General features: G+C 51.9%; 1 protein-coding gene across 4 annotated transcripts in view; it reads right to left on the reverse strand.

The window, feature by feature from the left end:
• Positions 1 to 17,221, reverse strand: part of CRTC3 (CREB regulated transcription coactivator 3) — a 96,226-nt gene continuing 79,005 nt past the window's right edge. For 3 of the 4 annotated variants that reach the window (XM_027569684.2, XM_027569686.2, XM_027569687.2), the window contains 6 exons: positions 13,050 to 13,267; positions 10,190 to 10,488; positions 5,346 to 5,546; positions 5,178 to 5,258; positions 3,778 to 3,880; positions 1 to 3,472 (listed from right to left, as the gene is read on the reverse strand). In XM_027569684.2, coding sequence (XP_027425485.1) covers positions 3,264 to 3,472; positions 3,778 to 3,880; positions 5,178 to 5,258; positions 5,346 to 5,546; positions 10,190 to 10,488; positions 13,050 to 13,267 — 1,111 coding nt within the window. In that variant the 3' untranslated portion in view covers positions 1 to 3,263. The remainder of the gene's footprint in view (positions 3,473 to 3,777; positions 3,881 to 5,177; positions 5,259 to 5,345; positions 5,547 to 10,189; positions 10,489 to 13,049; positions 13,268 to 17,221) is intronic. The other variant, XM_027569685.2, reaches the window with a different exon arrangement.

Below are 17,221 nucleotides of genomic sequence, written 5' to 3' on the forward strand. Positions count from 1 at the left end.
TACGACCTTACTGTGCTGCTTTTAATTACGAAAGATGTAAAACGACGTATTATAAAACTTGGAAGCGACTTTATACAAATTCCAATCTTTAAATATTTTTTTAACAAGGGACCCGGGAGTTAGGACACTGGCGGGAAGTCTGATTAGTTGCCGTGACGGTCCCACCGCGGAGCGAAGGAACCACCTGTGCGTAACGGAGCCAAGGAGAGCGAGCCGGGGACAGCGTCGGGTACGCGGGCTGGAATACGGGCTAGCGTACACAGGGCTTCAGCTCGGCTACTGTACAGTAGACTGAGGAGAGATGAAACACGACAGAGGAGAATTTATGGTGGTCTTGGCGTGATCAGAAAAATTTTCTCCTAACACTGTGTGTCCTAAAAACCACAACGGTACAGAAAAAAAAAAAAAAAAAAAAAATGGAACACAGATAGGTTTTTAGTTCGATACTGTTTAACTGCTTAGTAAATGACAGTGGTGCGGCCGTCGATTTCCTGTCACGAGACTAAAGAGCGGAAGATCATTTATTCTGATGCATGTAGCCGCTTCAGATGCCGAGGACCACGCCGGGTTTGTTGCAAAGGTAGCCGTGAAGGCAGACGTACCCGCTGGGGGTCAGAGTGACACCTGCCCACGGGTGTCCTTGACGCCATGTAAGCAAAGTGGGTTGGATAATGCCCAAAACCTTTTCACAGGAAAAGACTGGACTGGTGGACCTAAGGACAGATTTAATTCAGTGCTAAACCTTATTGTCATCATTATAATCCCCCTGGACAAGTCACTGTTCCCGGGAGCCTCCATCTCCACGAGTCACCGGGAGACTGCCCCGGGGGCAGCGTACTTCATCACGTAAGGTCCCGGGCCCCCTGCTGTAAGCAGGACTGCTGTGCAGACAGAGCTGGACCCCCACCCCGGGTAAGGCACTGCGCAACAAGTGGGTTATGCTGAGACGGCCACTTAAAAAAAAAAACAAAAACACAAAACCAAACTCCTAACATCAGCACCCTTCCCTGTGTGAAAGGCCAGGTCAGATTTGGGGGGGCCTCCGACCCAGGAAAGGCAGCATGGAGCTAGCTGACTTCCTTTGGCACACCGGGGAGCTGTGTACCACCACAAGGAACGGGCTTGTACTTGAACGAGTCACGCCCCTCCCGAGATCCTCAGGATAAAGGGATTTGAAAGTTGCACTGGGACCAGGGCTTGGAGCTCAGGCGAGGACCCCGGCTGGATTCAACAGCAGAGATTCGGGGCTACTGTGAGGCTGAGGACTTGGGCCCCAGAGGAAGCTGCAGTGGTGTGCCATCGGGGTTCTTTGGGAGACTGGAGATAAAGTGATCCCTCTGCAGACGGGAACGGGATGAGGTCTGGAGAGGTTAAGAGCCCAGAATCCCGTTCCAGACTCTTCTTGCTGTGGGGCGCCGTCGCGTCTGATTCAGACCTGTGCGGTAGAGCCTTGCTTCTTTGGGCAGGGGAGTCTAGTGACCTTCAGCCACACTCCTGGTGTCTTCTGGAAGGGCAGTGGCTGTCTGGGCAAAAGTTCCAGCGCCTTTCATCTCTCCCTGAGCGCTCCTGTCTTCCCCGTGCCCACATCCTGCCCCACTGCCCAGACCCCTCCCCAGAGGTGCTCTTCGAACCCACCCAGCAGATGTCTGGTCAGGGGCTAAGTCAGAGAAGGCAAGCAGCGGTGGGAAGCCAATCATACCATTTTACGCTAAGGTACTAATAATGACTAATGATGGCTTCGCGAATTAGGCCTTCATTTTACTGTGGATGTTTTCTTCAACCTCAAAGAATGAATCTCTTTTAAAAGCAATTTAGAGCAAAACACAGATCTGAAAGGGAAGATCTTTTGAGGTGGGGGCCTGGCTGGGAGCCCCGAGGCCTCAGTGTGCCCAGCCATTCTGGATGCACTCAGAAGACAGTTTCCACCCGCCTGTTCTGGAGCATGCCCTTGAGGAGACGGGGGCCCGGTCTCACCGTGGAGTTGGTCACCTAGTGTTAGAAGCGTATTAAAGTGCATGCCTAGCTTAACCACAGGCACAAGTGTTAGAAAAGCTAAAGCTCTGAGATTTGGCAAGGAATGGGGCTAGCTAAAGATTAGACTGCCTTGCAGCCAGGCAGATTCATTCATTCGTTTCTCCCGTTTGTTCATTCACGCCTTCAGGGCGCAGTAACACAGCACCTACCCAGTGCCCGCACTTGTTAGGCGCTTGGGGTTTGGTAGCGAATAAGGCACAGTCCCTGCGCTCAAGGAGCTTCCGGTCTAGCGGGGCTACATGAACACTCCTGCTGCACAGAGAAACAGCTCCCCCCGCCGCTGCTCGGCGGCCGGAGGGTCTGACCCGGACCCCAGCATCCCCGCAGCCGGCCTGTGGAGAGGGAGGCCTACGCTGGTCTGGAGCTCATCTGGAAGACATCGCGGGTCTGCGAGAAACCTACGGCCTTCCTCTCTTCCCTCTCTTCCCACCCCCCCACCCCCCCACCCCCCCCCACCCCCATCGAGAGGAAGCCCTTTCCTCTTCAGGCTCGTCCATCACCGGGGGACTGGTGGTTGTTTTTTTTTCAGTGACTGAATAAAACGGTCCTCCTTTCCCCTCGTCCACAGGAAAAGGTGTACTGAAGCAGCAGAAAGGAGATTACATACTCGGGAGAAAACAAATGAGCGTTCAGTTTGCTTAACTCAAATCAGTTCTTGAAATCGTGGTAAAAATTCTTCATACTGGAATTAAGGCACCTGGGCGATCCTGGCACGTGTGGTCAGCGGCGGGCAGCTGCCGAGCCAGGCCGGCGGCAGCGGAGGACACACCGTGGTGCTGTGGTACCGCTGCTCGAAGCTGAGCCAACTCCCGAAGGCCTGCAGCCCCTCCCTGCCTCGCAGGCCAGGCCCTCTCTTCAGTGTGGACTAAGATCAGTGGTTCTGAGCGCCTCACAACACTACCGCGGCCTGTTCCACGGTTCTGCTCTACTTTTACACATCGACGGACTAGACGGCCAAGGAAAGGGTGTCCTGGTCCCGGTGACGAGGGAGTCATCGGAAGCTCCGAAAGCAGCCCGCTTGCCCGAGGGCCAGGGCACAGCTCCGCTGTCGGCAGTGAGCCATGGGGTGTGAGATGGGGCCTCGTCGGAGAGCTAGGAGCCACGGACTTGGCTCCTTCCGTGTCAGGAGCCCGAGATCACTCAAGCCCCGGGGGTGTAGCTGGCTCCGTGCCCTGCCATTCTAGCACCGCTCCTGCAGCAATAAACGCTCCTGGCCCATTCCATTCTGCTCACAGTCGGTCGGCTCGAAACGTCTCTTCCACAGAGGGGTCAAGCAGGCCCATGCTGGAGTCACTTAACATGTTGAGTCCGTCCAGGCTCAGGGGTTCAATCTGGAGCTCTTCTTCCAATGGAAATGGAGTGTCCATGTTCAGGCCGACCTCGGGCATGCCCGCCAGCGCACTGCTGAGGTCTTTGAACAGGCTGGTACTCGAGTCTTCTGGAAGGAGCAGCAAGAGGGGGAAACGGTGCAGGTTAGGAGGCATGTACAACAGACGACATCCCCGCAAACGCCGGCACTGTCATCTTCCAGCCAGGACAGCGACGGCCCGCGTCCCCCCCCCCCCCCAACTCCCGGCGTCCCCGCCAGGACAGGGATCGCCTGCCTTTTGAAAAGCTAAACTTGAGCTGGGGGACTTTCATTTCTTTGCTTTATATGATGTTTAAACTCTCTTACAATGGCATCTGTAAAAACGCGGCAAAACACAAACAGTACAGTAGAGCTGAGGAGTGGCCCACACTCACCTGTCAGGATGGCGTTGGGGAAACCCCCGCAGTTGGAATACAGGTTTGGTCTCAGATGAAATGAGTCCTGCGGTTCTCGGAGACCTTGCTGCACCAGAGGCACCTGGAAGCATCAGAGGTCACACCGTAAGGAACGATCTCTGCTTTCGAGGAGTGAAGAATGCAACATGCATGGAACTGTCCTGGGTCCCTTCTCTCCAGGATCCCGCACAGAATATTCCTCTCAGGCAGGCAGGCGCTGGGGTGGAGGAGGGCTCCCCGAGGCCCACCGTGTGGGTGACTCGTCCCCGCTCACACACAGCCCGGCCCACTAAACCACCTGAAGAGGCACCAACGGTCACGGTCTCTGTGGCCCCTCTGGTCCCACACCCCCCTCCTTCCCAGCCACACCGAGGCCTTTGGAAACACCGTCTGTGGGAACCCTTCAAAGGCTCCTTCTATAACCAAGGAAGTGATATGACCAAGGGGCTCTTCTGCCCTTTGGTTTCTAGAAAAATGAGGCAGGGGGACCCTTTCCTTCTTACGCTCAGAGGGAGGAACCTCAGGCAGTCCCCTCTCCGTGAGACAGCCTCTGGGACGACTGGTGAGGACTGGGGCCTATCTTAGGTGCCTTTCCAGAAATTAATACTCCAAACTCTTTTTTTAATCTTTCAAAAGGAGGCATTTCTACCATCTTTCAGGGAGATACTGACTCATCTAAACTCAACGGACTTCTTCAGAAAATGAGAGGCAGGGACTACTGGTTTACGCCATGAGTCTTCACCACGGCCCACTCAGGAAACCTCTGTCTTTATTTCTTTTACCGTTGTAATTATTATTAAGATCTGTAAAATGCTCAAACTCCTTCCTTCTCTCCTTAATCCATCCTAGAGCCCAATCCATACTCAATGGACACTATAACATCTAGAGATATTTTAAATGGTCCATGTTAGGGAGAACCTAAAAAGCCAAAGGAAGGGGTTGAATGAAAGTACCTGAGGGAGGGACGTCTGGCCCCGGCTGGACCAAGCTCCCCTGGGAAGCCACACTGGGCCGGCTCCGGCAGCCAGGCCCGTGGGCCCAACCCCTCCTGCGTCTCAGTCTCCTCCGCAGGACAGACCAGTGGACTGTGGTGGTCCCTTCTGTCTGAGCCATTCCACAGTTCTAGAACTAGACTGTCATCAGAAATCTTCTACCACTTGTTCAAAGAGTTCCTCTGCAGAGCCCTGACACCAAATAAGGCAGCCAGCACCGGCACTTGGGGGCTAGGGGAGACTGCAGGCTCCCTTAGCGGCTGAGCCCACCTGAAATCCGGGCGATGGGGTACCTAGTCTATTTGGTGTGGTGGGTTCTACGCCCTGAGCAGCCTGAACAGTGCAAGTCCTGCCCCGAGGAAGAGGTCTGCCTGGATGTTCGCTCACCTGTTGAGGGAAGGCTGGGCCTGGCCTCATGGACTGCTGGTCAAAGCTCACATCTGGGAAGAAGCTGGTCAAAGATGAACCCTTCAGGGAATAAGGAAGGGAACGTTTAGCTCGGAACTTGGGGCAAGTAAGTGTTCCCTTGTGACCGGGGTCCCCGCTAGGACCCACCTGGGCCGTGAGGAGCGGGAAGCCGGACGGAGGCAGGGATGAGGCGGCCTGGGGCTGCTGAGCAGGAGGCTCCTGGGCAGGGGGCTGCTGTAGGCGAGGCTGGGAGAGGTCCTGGGGGGCGGGGTAGGGGGGCGGTGGGGACACTTGAGCTTGAGCTTCTGTGGGCAGGAAGGAAAGTGGGCTTCGATCTGAGGACACCATCTGTAAAACAAAGCCACTAATCAGCTTCGACTGGCGTTTCCAAGTGGTAAGTCCTTTAAGATTAGGAGGTGTCAAAGTGAGGGAAAAGCCTGAGCCCTTCTTCCCCGGGGTACTCTGTGCGATGCTCCCCGAAGCCTACTTCTTACTTCTGCTCTTTCGAAGTGATCTTAAATCTCACTTCCTCACCAGACATTTCCCATTCAATGACAATTTCTATTGTCTTAAAAAAAACAAAACAAAAACACCCGTCAATTTAGCCAGTGACCTCCGTGAAAATCATGTTTGTTTTTTTAAAGCCGTAACGTCTGGTTTAAGATGGAAGACTGAAGAAAAAAAAAAAAAAAGAACTTAGTTAGCCCTACTGTCTCCCAAACCTCGATTAAAAACAACTAAAACAACATTAAACAACAGGAGATATTAATGAACAACACTTTGAAAATAAGTAAGACTAAAATGCTAATAAACAGCACAAGGACAGAGATCATGGGAAGGAAGAAAGTGGCAGCACGGTTTGGAAAATGAAAAGCAACGGCCAAGCCGGGGCTGGGTGAGTGGCGCTGGGAAAGACAAGAGGCGGCTGGGGGGTAAACCAGGAGGCAACCGGACTCCCGTCCCGGGGCGGACAGGGCGGGCTGAAGAGCCGGGAGGAGGTGCGGTGAGGCTTCACAGCCCTTGCCCGTGGCGAGCCTGGGGGCGGCAAGAGGGCAGAGCTGAGGGTCTGCGGGCAGGACACAGCAAGCCCAGCGGGTGAGGCGCTTCACTGGAAACGCAGCGTGCAACAGAGCTCACCACTGAATCCTGAGGCCTCCACCTTTCTTTCCCAACCTGACTCGCAGGAGGCTGGAGTCTAGGTATGCGCCAGTGTCCTCTGGGGATCTGACCAGCCCGAGAGACAACTCTGAAACTCGGGGCACCAGAGGCTCCCCAGGGAAATGGCCGAGCTGGATCAGTGTACAGTGAGGACCATGCTCAACAAGCCCACCCGTCTACGTGGTGTTTCTGTGTCCTGTTCTTAAAGATGAGCGGAGCACCGAAGATCACCAGACTGTGAGGAAAGCATCTGCATAGAAATCAGAGACCAAGGCAGACGTACAAAAAAAAAAAAACTTGGAGAGGTCTGTGCAGGAAGAAGTCGTCATGAAAAGCAAAATTATCAGGTCCCTGGGTGGCTCAGTAGGTTAAGCTTTCAGCTTAGGTCGTGATCCCAGTGTCCTGGGATCGAGTCCTGCATCTGGCTCCCTGCTCAGTGGGGAGTCTGCTTCTCCCTCTCCCCGCCCCCCGCTCATGCTTTCTCTCTCTCACAAAAGTAAATAAGTAAGTAAATAAATAAAAATCTTTTTAAAAAAATCAAAATTATCATTATACTATTTAGTCTATAACAAATCCTTACCTGTTAAAAATACATAATAAAATATTTGCAATGTGTATCTCTATATACATATTTTTTCAAAGTAGGGATGTGGATGAAATAAGATTACAAAAATGATGATTGATAATTGTGGGCGCCAGGGTGGCTCAGTCGTTAAGCGTCTGCCTTCGGCTCAGGTCGTGATCCTGGAGTCCCGGGATCGAGTCCCGCATCGGGCTCCCTGCTCAGTGAGGAGTCTGCTTCTCCCTCTGCCCTTCACCCTGCTCATGCTCGCTCTCTCTCTCTCTCTCTCTCTCTCTCAAATAAATAAATAAAATCTTTAAAAAAATGATAATGGTTGAGGCTGGATGACAGGTATAGAAAGATTCATTCCATCATATTCTCTACTTTTATGCAACTTGGAAAACTTGTTACAAAAAATAAAAAGAAACCAGAATGAAAATTACCCCTGAAAACCTCAGAGAGACGAAAAAATGATACTGCATCCATAGGATGAGTACAGTGCTATAAAAAGGAACACTCACTTGGAGGATAAAAGAGAATTCTTGGCAATTTAAAAGTATGAGAGCAGAAAGGAAAACTCGACATAACAGCAGGATGATAAAGGTGAGAAGCTCTCCCAGAAAGCAGGGTGAAAAAAGATGAGAGAAAAGAGAAGAATGGAAAAAATAGGGTATGAGAGGAAATGTACAGGCAGTCCAACATTCACAGAATACGAGTTCCAGAAAGAGAGCACAGAGAAATCAAAGGGAAGAAACCATCCAGGAAGTAATTAATGAAGATTTCCCAGAAATGAAGGATGACAGGAGTTTCCAGATTGAGGAAACCCACCAAACATCCAGACTCATGTGACCCTGAAGTTTTGGAACTCTGGGGAACAAAAAGAAGATCCTACAAGCCTCCAGAGGGAAAAAAGTACATTTTGTTCAAAGTATTAAAAATTGGAATGGCACTGGATTTCTTAGTAGCAACTCTAGAAACTAAAAGGCAAAGAATTAATACCTTCAAAATTTTAAGAGAAAATTATTTCAGATTTGAATTCTGTGTCTGGCCAATTATGAGTTAAATGATGGGTAGAAGGAAGACATAGTTGAGTCATGCCAGGCCACATGCACTCTTTGCTGGAAATCTACTGGAGGGCTTTTTTTCCCCCCCTTGTTTTGTTTTGTTTTAAAGATTCTATTTATTTATTTGAGAGAGAGAGAGAGCACACGGGCAGACGGAGAGGGAGAAGCAGACTCCCCGCTGAGCACGGAGTCCAATGCTACACGGGGGCTCGATCCCACGACCCTGGGATCATGACCTGAGCTGAAGCCAGATGCTTAACCAACTGAGCCACCCAGGTGCCCATGGAGGGCTTGTTTTTTTTTTTTTTTTTTAAAGATTTTTTTATTTATCTTTTGACAGAGAGAGACACAGCGAGAGAGGGAACACAAGCAGGGGGAGTGGCAGAGGGAGAGGCAGGCTTCCCGCGGAGCAGGGAGCCCGACGCGGGGCTCGACCCCAGGACCCTGGGATCACGACCTGAGCCCAAGGCAGACGCTTAACAGCTGAGCCACCCAGGTGTCCCCAGAGGGCTTGTTTTTAAACGTATTGAGAGGAGATCTACCCAACTCCAAGAGGTGGCGATAGGACAAGCGATACACACATAGAAAACCAGACTCACAGAGTAAAACATCCATCAACTCCCAGGAGAAAAATATTTTTCATTTTGTTATTTCGTGGAATATTAAATGGTTCAACTCTGGCTATCGTAACCGGGAAAACACTAAACACTGACTATTGCTTTCATCAAAATTATAACAAAGCACAGTGTGAATGAGGAGGAAATGTGTGTGTAGGTGGGTGGGGTTTGGGGAGAGGTGAAAGAGAGCCGTAACCTGATCCTCCACGGTAGGATGTCATCAGGTAATACCTAACACTAAAAATCCAGAACAAAACAAGCATGAAATAACATGGATATACCAAAGAGATTAAAGTGGTGGAAAGGAGCCATCTCTAGGGAGTGAGAAATACGGTGCGTCGGGGAGGGGAAGACAATGTTGCTTCATAACAAGCCCTTTAGAACTATCTGACTTATTAAACTATGTGCACGGATAACGCTGATTTTTTTTTTAAGTCTTAGTAATTAAGCAAACAAAAAAAATGGAAACGTCTGGAAAAGGATGCTCTCTGTGCCTACAGCGCTCCTGAAAATGTAGCCAGAAAGCAAGAGTAGTATTTTTTACATCCTCTAAAATAACCTTACCAAAGAAAATTAAAGGCAATCCAATAACATAAAAAGAACCATTAAAAAAACAATTATGAAATACCCTCTCACCATCTCCCGAAAGGGATTACTCATGTTAAGAGTGACTAATAACTGGATCTGCTAACTCCTTCCGTTGTGTTCTGTCAACTCTTGCTTGCTAAATCATGACTCATTTATAGTGAGGCGGGGAGTAAATGATGTCACAATGTATCCAGGGAGGGACCAATAGGTTGAAAATATATTCGTTGATGATTATGGTAAGAGCCACCCCAAGAGCGCAGAATAAAAACGAAGTCAGGAAGACAAAATAGGATGTTTTGACATCTGAATTTCTCTAACAGGCTTGTGACTTCAAAATGTGCCCCTTTCTTTCTTTTTAATTCTTGGTTTTATTTTACTTTTTAAGCTCTATACCCAACATGGGGCTTGAACGCATGACCCCAAGATCAAGAGCCACACGCTCTACCCACTGAGCCAGCCAGGTGCCCCAAAATGTGCCTCTTTCTAAACAGACTTATTTAGGTCCTTTTACGGAGGACCCTGATCCTTATCATACCCCTACCCCTTCATGAGCAATAAAAGCACTGCTTCTCAAACCTGTAGGCGTAGTTAGGGGAGAGGTCTAATCCAATACCAAAGCTTCAGGAAGGTATTAAATGTCTTCTTTGGCTTTCCCCTGTGGCTTAAAATACTCACAGACTCAGTTATTGATAATTTTCCACACCAATTTTAAAGCCCCAGCCTGGTCACCCCCAGCCACCTTAGATGCGTCTGGATCGTGTTCTCTACGCCCTGCCTGGCCCGCAACGCCAAGGTTTGTGAGTCAGTGACTGCAGATCGTGTTGTTTGCGCAACAGCGATCATCGCCACAAACGTGCTGTGAGGACAAGAGTAGGGCTTCCCGAGCTATTCCCACTTGCTCCCTCCGGTCTCACGGGAGACCTCGGGGACTACACCAGCTGAGGGGGGGCCCAATCCAGGCCCCACAGGCCTCCCCCCGTTGGGCTGTGGGTTTGCTCTCACCTGCGCCGCAGGATAGGGGTTCAGAGGGCTGGTGGCCGAGAGCTGTCTGCTGAAACCCTGCTGCGCTTCGGGGCCGGGAGAGAGCGTGAGCGGGCTGACGGGAGGCTGCCTCCGCCGGGAGGGGCCGCTCAGGGCTGTGGTGGAGAGAGACGGGTTGCTGAGGGAGAAGAGCCGGAGGGAAGGGTGAAGAGCAGAGGCGCTGGGGGCGGACGTCTGCGGGTGGCTGTTCAGGGAGGAGGAGAGTGCGGTCTTATTGAGCGTGGCCTGGATGGAGGGGTTGCTCCGAGAACCCTGCAGACCTACAAGACAACAAGCGCACAAGTTACTTGCCATGACTGCAGGCCAAATCTTTCCTTTTCCAAAGTCTAAAGAAGACCTAACTTCCTCCCATCCGTATCTGACGATGATTCTGTGTGAGGGGGCAGCTCCCGGGCGGCTCTCCTACTGCGCACGTATCAGAGGTACCCGCGGCGGGGAAGAGACGCGTGCACACGGAGGATGACCATGAGTCTGACCCATGAGGACACGTGTACACAGCCGCTGGGTGGCAGGGCTAGGTGAACAGAGGCCAGGGCTCAGCCCCCACCCAGCGAAAAGACCCCAGGGCTGTACACACATTCTGTTTAGAGCCCCCGAATGCCTCTGTCCCAGGTACCCTGCCCGGACCCTCTGCTGCCTTCTGAGAGTTATGGCTCTGGGGCGCCGCCTCGGGGCACCCTGAAAATACCCTGAACGCCCCAGTCATAGGAAGGGACCCCCTCCCACGTCTCCTGCTTTCTCTCTGCTTTTCTGGCTCCTGAGAATTATTCATCACAGTCTATTCCAATTCACGGAATATGAAGTTTCTGCTGGGGCTCTGTCTTCTTTGTGGGGAGGGGTTGTGAATTTTAGCGTGAGCTGGAGAGTTTGGGAAACTTTCCATGACACAGCCTGCTCCGTGAGGCCAGGGACCGTGTCCTGTGTCCTGCCGGAGCCTTGGCACGAGGCCTGGCACAGAGTGGCTTCGCTCTGTGACTTCATGATGCTTCTGTGTACCTCAGAAGGCAATGCCTGTGTTTCACAGTTCAGCCCATCATCCTGGTACCAGCCGCCGGGGTGCGTACAACTGTGTGTTCTTTCATGTTCATAAAAAACTAGGTGTTCGGTAAAAGTTACTACAATGGAGCAAGGACAAAATAAAGCATTTTTCGCTGGCAAGTGATTTTTCTAAACACAGGAATGATGTGTCTGATAAAACCCTATGCAGCTGTCCCACAGTACAACTCTCCATGGATCCGGCCAGCTTGAGTCACAGTCAGAGCTAAACATGTGAGCTTCAGTTAAGAAACAAAGCCATGGGGCGCCCGGGTGGCTCAGTCGTTAAGTGTCTGCCTTCGGCTCAGGTCATGGTCCCAGGGTCCTGGGATCGAGTCCCACATCGGGCTTCCTGCTCCGCGGGAAGCCTGCTTCTCCCTCTCCCACTCCCCCTGCTTGTGTCCCTTTCTTGCTGTGTCTCTCTCTGTCAAATAAATAAATAAAATCTTTAAAAAAAAAAAAAAAAGCAAGCAAGCAAGCCACTCATTCAGAAGGAAAGCTCAAAGATGCCTGTACAACTTTGTATACCGTGCATTTTAAGGAATGCCTAGAAACTATAAAGCCTTGATACTAGTTCTGGACAAAATGATGCTTTTTTGAGGAAAATACACAGCGATAAACATAGGATTTTCAGCTGAAGCGAAGTGGCGAAGGCCACCCTGGAGAATGGTGGCTTCCCCAAGACCCCAGGGAGCTAAGTGTTGATGCTGTGTTACTTATGTGATCTCGGATGTCCTTGTTCATACAGAATTTACCAGGACACTTGGTAGAGCAGCAGGATAATAAAATGACCTAAGTGAGTAAGTAGAGGTTATCTCTAAAATCAATTCTTCAAACCTAAAATTATGTGGGACAATGGCAGTGCCACTGCAAGCTTTAGAGAACCTTCCAGATGACGGCTGTAAAGGGGACTTCTCTCCTGTGAGTGGTGGATTCTGATTTGTGTGGACAAGTCCTGTTGAACCCAGAGTGGAAACCAGCAGGCATGTCCCCCTCTGATGGACCATCACTGGCAACCCCTTCCCAAGGAAATGGTCTACACCACAGCTCTTTGAACTGGGACAGCCGGGGGCTGGACCGCAGCACTGGGAGTAAGAGATCAACGCCGGCCTCAGACATCTGCAAGAACGTCTGTCGAGACACAAGTAAACTTAGTCGTGTTTCAACATGGGGTCTGAGCTGCGGGCGCTCAAACTCGGTACAGTAACACCCAAGTCACATGGGCCGCAATTTCATACAGCCACATGCTGACTCTTAAGCCCTTCTGAAAATCTGAACCGGTGATTTTAAACTGTGGTAGATTTCTATTTAATATACCTATCTATGGAGTATAAAATGTTTTCATCACACCTAGTATAAATGTTCTAAAATTCGAAATATTCTCTTCTGAAATCCAATGGGAAAGCAGAGGGATCCAGAGAGAGAGCTGCAGTGATAAACCATCATCCCGTGCTGATAAGAGCCACTAACATTGTTCAGTGAACACAGAATGGAATGGACGCTTTTTTCTTGACTCTCGCATCTTACTCTCCAAGTCCCAGGACACCTGGGCCGGTGAAGACGATAAAGAAGGAGGTCTAGCAGAGCGTCCCAGAGCTCATGGAATCCAGCAGAAACAGACCACCAAAGTGAAATGTCAGCAGGGTCAAGGGCTCTAAGAATAGGTACATAGCTATCTGTAACTCAGAGGCAACCATTCTCATTCAGTGATTCACTGGGGGCCACCTATGATTAAGCCACCAGGGTACGTACGTGGGCACGTTCTCACAGAGCGGGGGACACTTACCAGAAGAGCTTCTTATGCCCAGGTGAGTCATAGCAGCTGGCAGGTTGCTCACACTATTCCCCACACTCATACTACCAAAGACGTGGTCACTGGTGTCCAGTGAGGCTGGCACGGGTGCAGAGTAGTGGAGGTTGGTTAGATCTGGCAATGACCCCCCGGTGTTCAGGGTCCCCAGAAAGGGTGAGAGGCCTATGTTTTGACCGTTGTGGGGAAAACCACTGAAAAAAAGAGAGAGAAGTGTTACTTTCTAAAGTGCATTTGGTTGCTGGGGAATAGAACAGACTTGTCAAAGAAAGGCCGTGGGTATCAAACATCCAAGTCCTTATGTAGGCTTGGACTCTCCCTCGTTCTGAGACCTTGCATCCTCGGCTTACCCTCTCTGAAGGGCAACTGCCTTACCTGTTAAATCAGACTAAGGACGTCAGCTGTGCCTACTTTGCAGAAATATCTTCCGAGACCAGATCAGACTATGGGTGTAAAGTTCTCTGAAAATTATAAAGCCCTACATAAAATGTGAGGCACTGCTTTATATTTGTACGCTTCTTTTTGCTAGACTTTAAAAAGTATCTCTCCCACACACACACACACACACACACACGTCTCTCTGCATCAAGCAGATACTTCCAAGATATACCTGGTTACAGTTTTCATCAATTTTAAAGTGAGAAAGAGATGTTAGCATTCACTTATCCGCTGTGTGCCAGGCACTGGGCTGAGTGCTGGCGGTACAAAGACCAAGGAGCCAGGCATGTGGGTTCACGGTCAGGCCCACCCCTGACATCTGCAGGCCTGGAGGAAGAGTGTGCACGGAGGCCCACATACCATCTGTTTAAACTTCTAAAAGTTATGAATCAAATGAACAAACCCTTAAATAAACTATGTTCTATGTTTCTGCCCTGACAAATTATACCTCCGTAAGAGCCTGGAAGGCCAGACTGAAATGAAGAATCCTCCGGCTCCTGGACGTTCTGCACGGGGACACAGGGGAGGTGGCCATGGTCCTCAGCCCGCCCACCGTCTCGTCCCACCTCAGCCTGCTCCTCACCACAGGGCCCCCGTGCAGCTATCCCAGCCTATAGGCCAAGCCCTGGCCACAGTCCACGTCCCCCCGGCCCAGTGCCCCTCAGGCAGATGGTGTGGTCCCCAGTGGCCCCTTGGACTCCAGACTCCACGGGAGCAGGGTCTCTAAAGTGTGGGGCTCTGGGAGGAGCCGCCTAGCCCAGGTCTCAGGGCACTGCTCTTGGAGCTCATGGGCAAGTAGGAGAGACAGAGAGGTGGTAAAGCAAGCACTTGCAATGTGGAAGGAAGGATGCGGGGCCAGGGCCGATGGGGGTGGGATGACCATGAGGGACAAGAGACGCGGGAGTTGTCAGTGTCAGGCTGGGCTGGGAAAGTAACAGTTTACCAAGCACCTGACAGGGGGGCTCACGCTTCAGGGAAGCAGCCGGGCGTGGCCAGGGCGTCAGGGCAGAGCCAGGAAGGGGTGGGGAGCAGGAGATGAGATTAGAAGGGGAGTGAAGTGAGCAAGGGTAAGATGATGTGCTGTTCTGAGAGTCCGGATCAGGGACTGGGGGAGGTAGGGAGCCCAGTGTAAGCTGGAGAATGACCCTTCAGAAATGCCACTGTGGACACGGCGTGGAGGACAGCGTAACGGAGCAGACAGTGAGGCAGCGATGGGCCAGGCCTGACCCAGGGAGAGAGCAGTGAGGGGAGGGTAATGGATTCCGCCGAGGATGCTGCCGTCCACACAGCACCTCCCAGGGACCAGCTGCGGGCATCAGGGCCTCAAGAGACTCGGACAAGGCAGGGAGGCAGCCCCGTGGCACAAGTCTGTAATGCAAGGACAGAGCCTGGCGGCGTGAGGTGTGCAGGAGCTAACCAGCGGGCTGGGAGGCTCCCTGGGCTGAGTTCGAAGACCCAGAGGGTCTAGGTGGGAAAACCACTTCAGGCAGAGCTCATGGCACGGGCAAAGCAGGGAAGTGTGAAACCGCACAGCATGCTCGAGGAATTTAGATACGACAGGAAATACGGCAGGAAGGTCAAGTTCAGGAGAGGCGGTGGTGAGGGCGCTGGTCCTGGGCAGGTAGGCAGAGAGCACACGAGGCTCGGACTGACAAGGAGCCGGGGGAAGGCTGGAGGCAGGAAAAGACACAACACTTCTGAGGACCATGTGGCTAACGGATGGGGGAGGTTAGGAAAGGCCCAGGGGGCAGAGCCTGGGGGCACAGAGGTGAGTGGGGGCTTTTGCTGCTCAGGAGTCCAGGAGACACAGGAGAGCATGGGGATGGAGTCGAGGGACGCTGAAGGCACTACTGAAGAGGGCCTCCTGATCTTCCGGCATGGGGACACTGGCCTAGGGACACCGAGGTGTGTAAGCAGACTGGGGCCGCGGGTGGGAGCTATGGGGATAACGAATTCTGTCTTAGACACTGAGTTTCCACAGGACGAGAGGACACGTAACAGGGATGTCTCTTGAGGACAGTTCCCTTGGAACAGTGTGGGTGGAGGCCAGGACACAGTGGGTCGCGGAGTGGACAAGCAGTAAGGGAAGAAGACTCAAGAGCAAATACTCTTTCGAAAGTGTGGCTAAGAAATTCTGGAAACGAGCAGGAAGGAAGTAATTAAAAGGGAATGCAGGGCTAAGGAAGGACTTTTTCTGTGCCAACTCCTCAATAAGTACATTTAAACGCCGAGAGAAAACCTAGTAGAGCAGGCGAGGCTGAACACCCGGGAGCGGGGGGTGGGGGGGGGAGAGGCCTCAGAAAGGCCAGTGCGGACAAGGGCCAGGGAGTGAGTCGGGCGGTCAGCCTTGGCCAGGAGGACACCTGTGTCTCCGAGACTAGGAAGACACACTGGCGAGGGGAATCCGGAGCAGGAGGGAAGCTGAGCCTGCCTCCCTGGTGGCCCCCCTTTTCCTGGTACAGGTAGGGGGGCTGGCAGAACTGTGCAGGCTTGGGGGGACATGGGGAAGAAGGGAAGGGGTCCAATCTGACGGAGGAGGAAGAAAGATTCTGGTGGTAGAAAAACCGAATGTGATACCCTGTCTTTCCAAGTGGCTGGATGTAGGAGATCGGTTATAGGGTTAAAGGTCAAGGACTAGAGAAATGACCTTGAGAAGCCAGAGCTGCTCAGCCTGACAGCGGACAGGCTCTCTGACTGATGGGTGGCAGACGGGAATGAAGGCAGGGGGAGGAAGCGGGGAAGGCAGGGTCCGCCGGCACGGAGCAAGGATGGACAAAGTCCCTGGGGCCGGTGCGAACCAGGTCATTGGTGACATTCAAAACAGTTTTCTCTCCGGACGAGAGAAACACAAATCGTAACTTTCCAAATACACCTACAACCTGCCGGAGTCCTCCCTTGAACCTGATAGGAGATAGGTAGTGCTATATCCCGGGTTCAAAACCCTCTGATGACATCCGTCCTACTTCACGTCCAGAGCAAGTGGCAAGGGCCTCCTTACTCTCCAGGCACCCCCGGCTCGCAGTCTCTACCCTTGCTGTCCCCCTGCCTGGAGCCCCTGCCCCCTTCACTTCCTCCCAGGTTCTGGGCACACAGCATCTTATCAAGAGAGGCTTGCCTCTGTTACCGTGCTTTCTTTCTCTTCATGGTGCTCACCAACACAGGACACGTTTGCCTAACTGCTGCTGCCTATCTCTCTCCGCTAGAGCATCAGCTCCTGGAAAGCAGGGATCTGACCTGCTTTGTTCACGGCTCTACCCCAGCACCTGGAATTAGGGGTCAAGAAGTACCTGAATGAATACGAGTCACTGAATGGAACTCTCCCTCTAACCTAAGAGCAAGAAAACAACACTCGGTATCTGAGAAACACCTGCTTTAAAGCTCTGGTCGGGGAGGACGGGTGGCCAAATATTGTGGCCCCGTTCCGGAACGCAGGCCTTCAGAGCACTGATCACTCAACTGTCAGGGTTCTCGAGGAGAATCTTAGCCCTCTCTGTGGGGACGCCCCGCACCCCGAGGTGTGCGGTCTTCTGTCCAGCTAAGCGTCCCGGCGGGCCTTTGGACTTTTTGAAGAGAAGGTCAATCCTCAGCTCAGCTCAGTGGACTCTTCATCGCAGGAGTTTATGTTTAGCCAAAAAAAGAAAAGTAGGGAACGCCCTGAATGAACCGCTGTCAAAGACTCATGGAACGCTTTGCTGGGCAAATAATATTTA

The sequence above is a fragment of the Zalophus californianus genome, chromosome 6 (assembly GCF_009762305.2).
Source record: "Zalophus californianus isolate mZalCal1 chromosome 6, mZalCal1.pri.v2, whole genome shotgun sequence".
In the NCBI taxonomy this organism is placed as follows: domain Eukaryota; kingdom Metazoa; phylum Chordata; class Mammalia; order Carnivora; family Otariidae; genus Zalophus; species Zalophus californianus.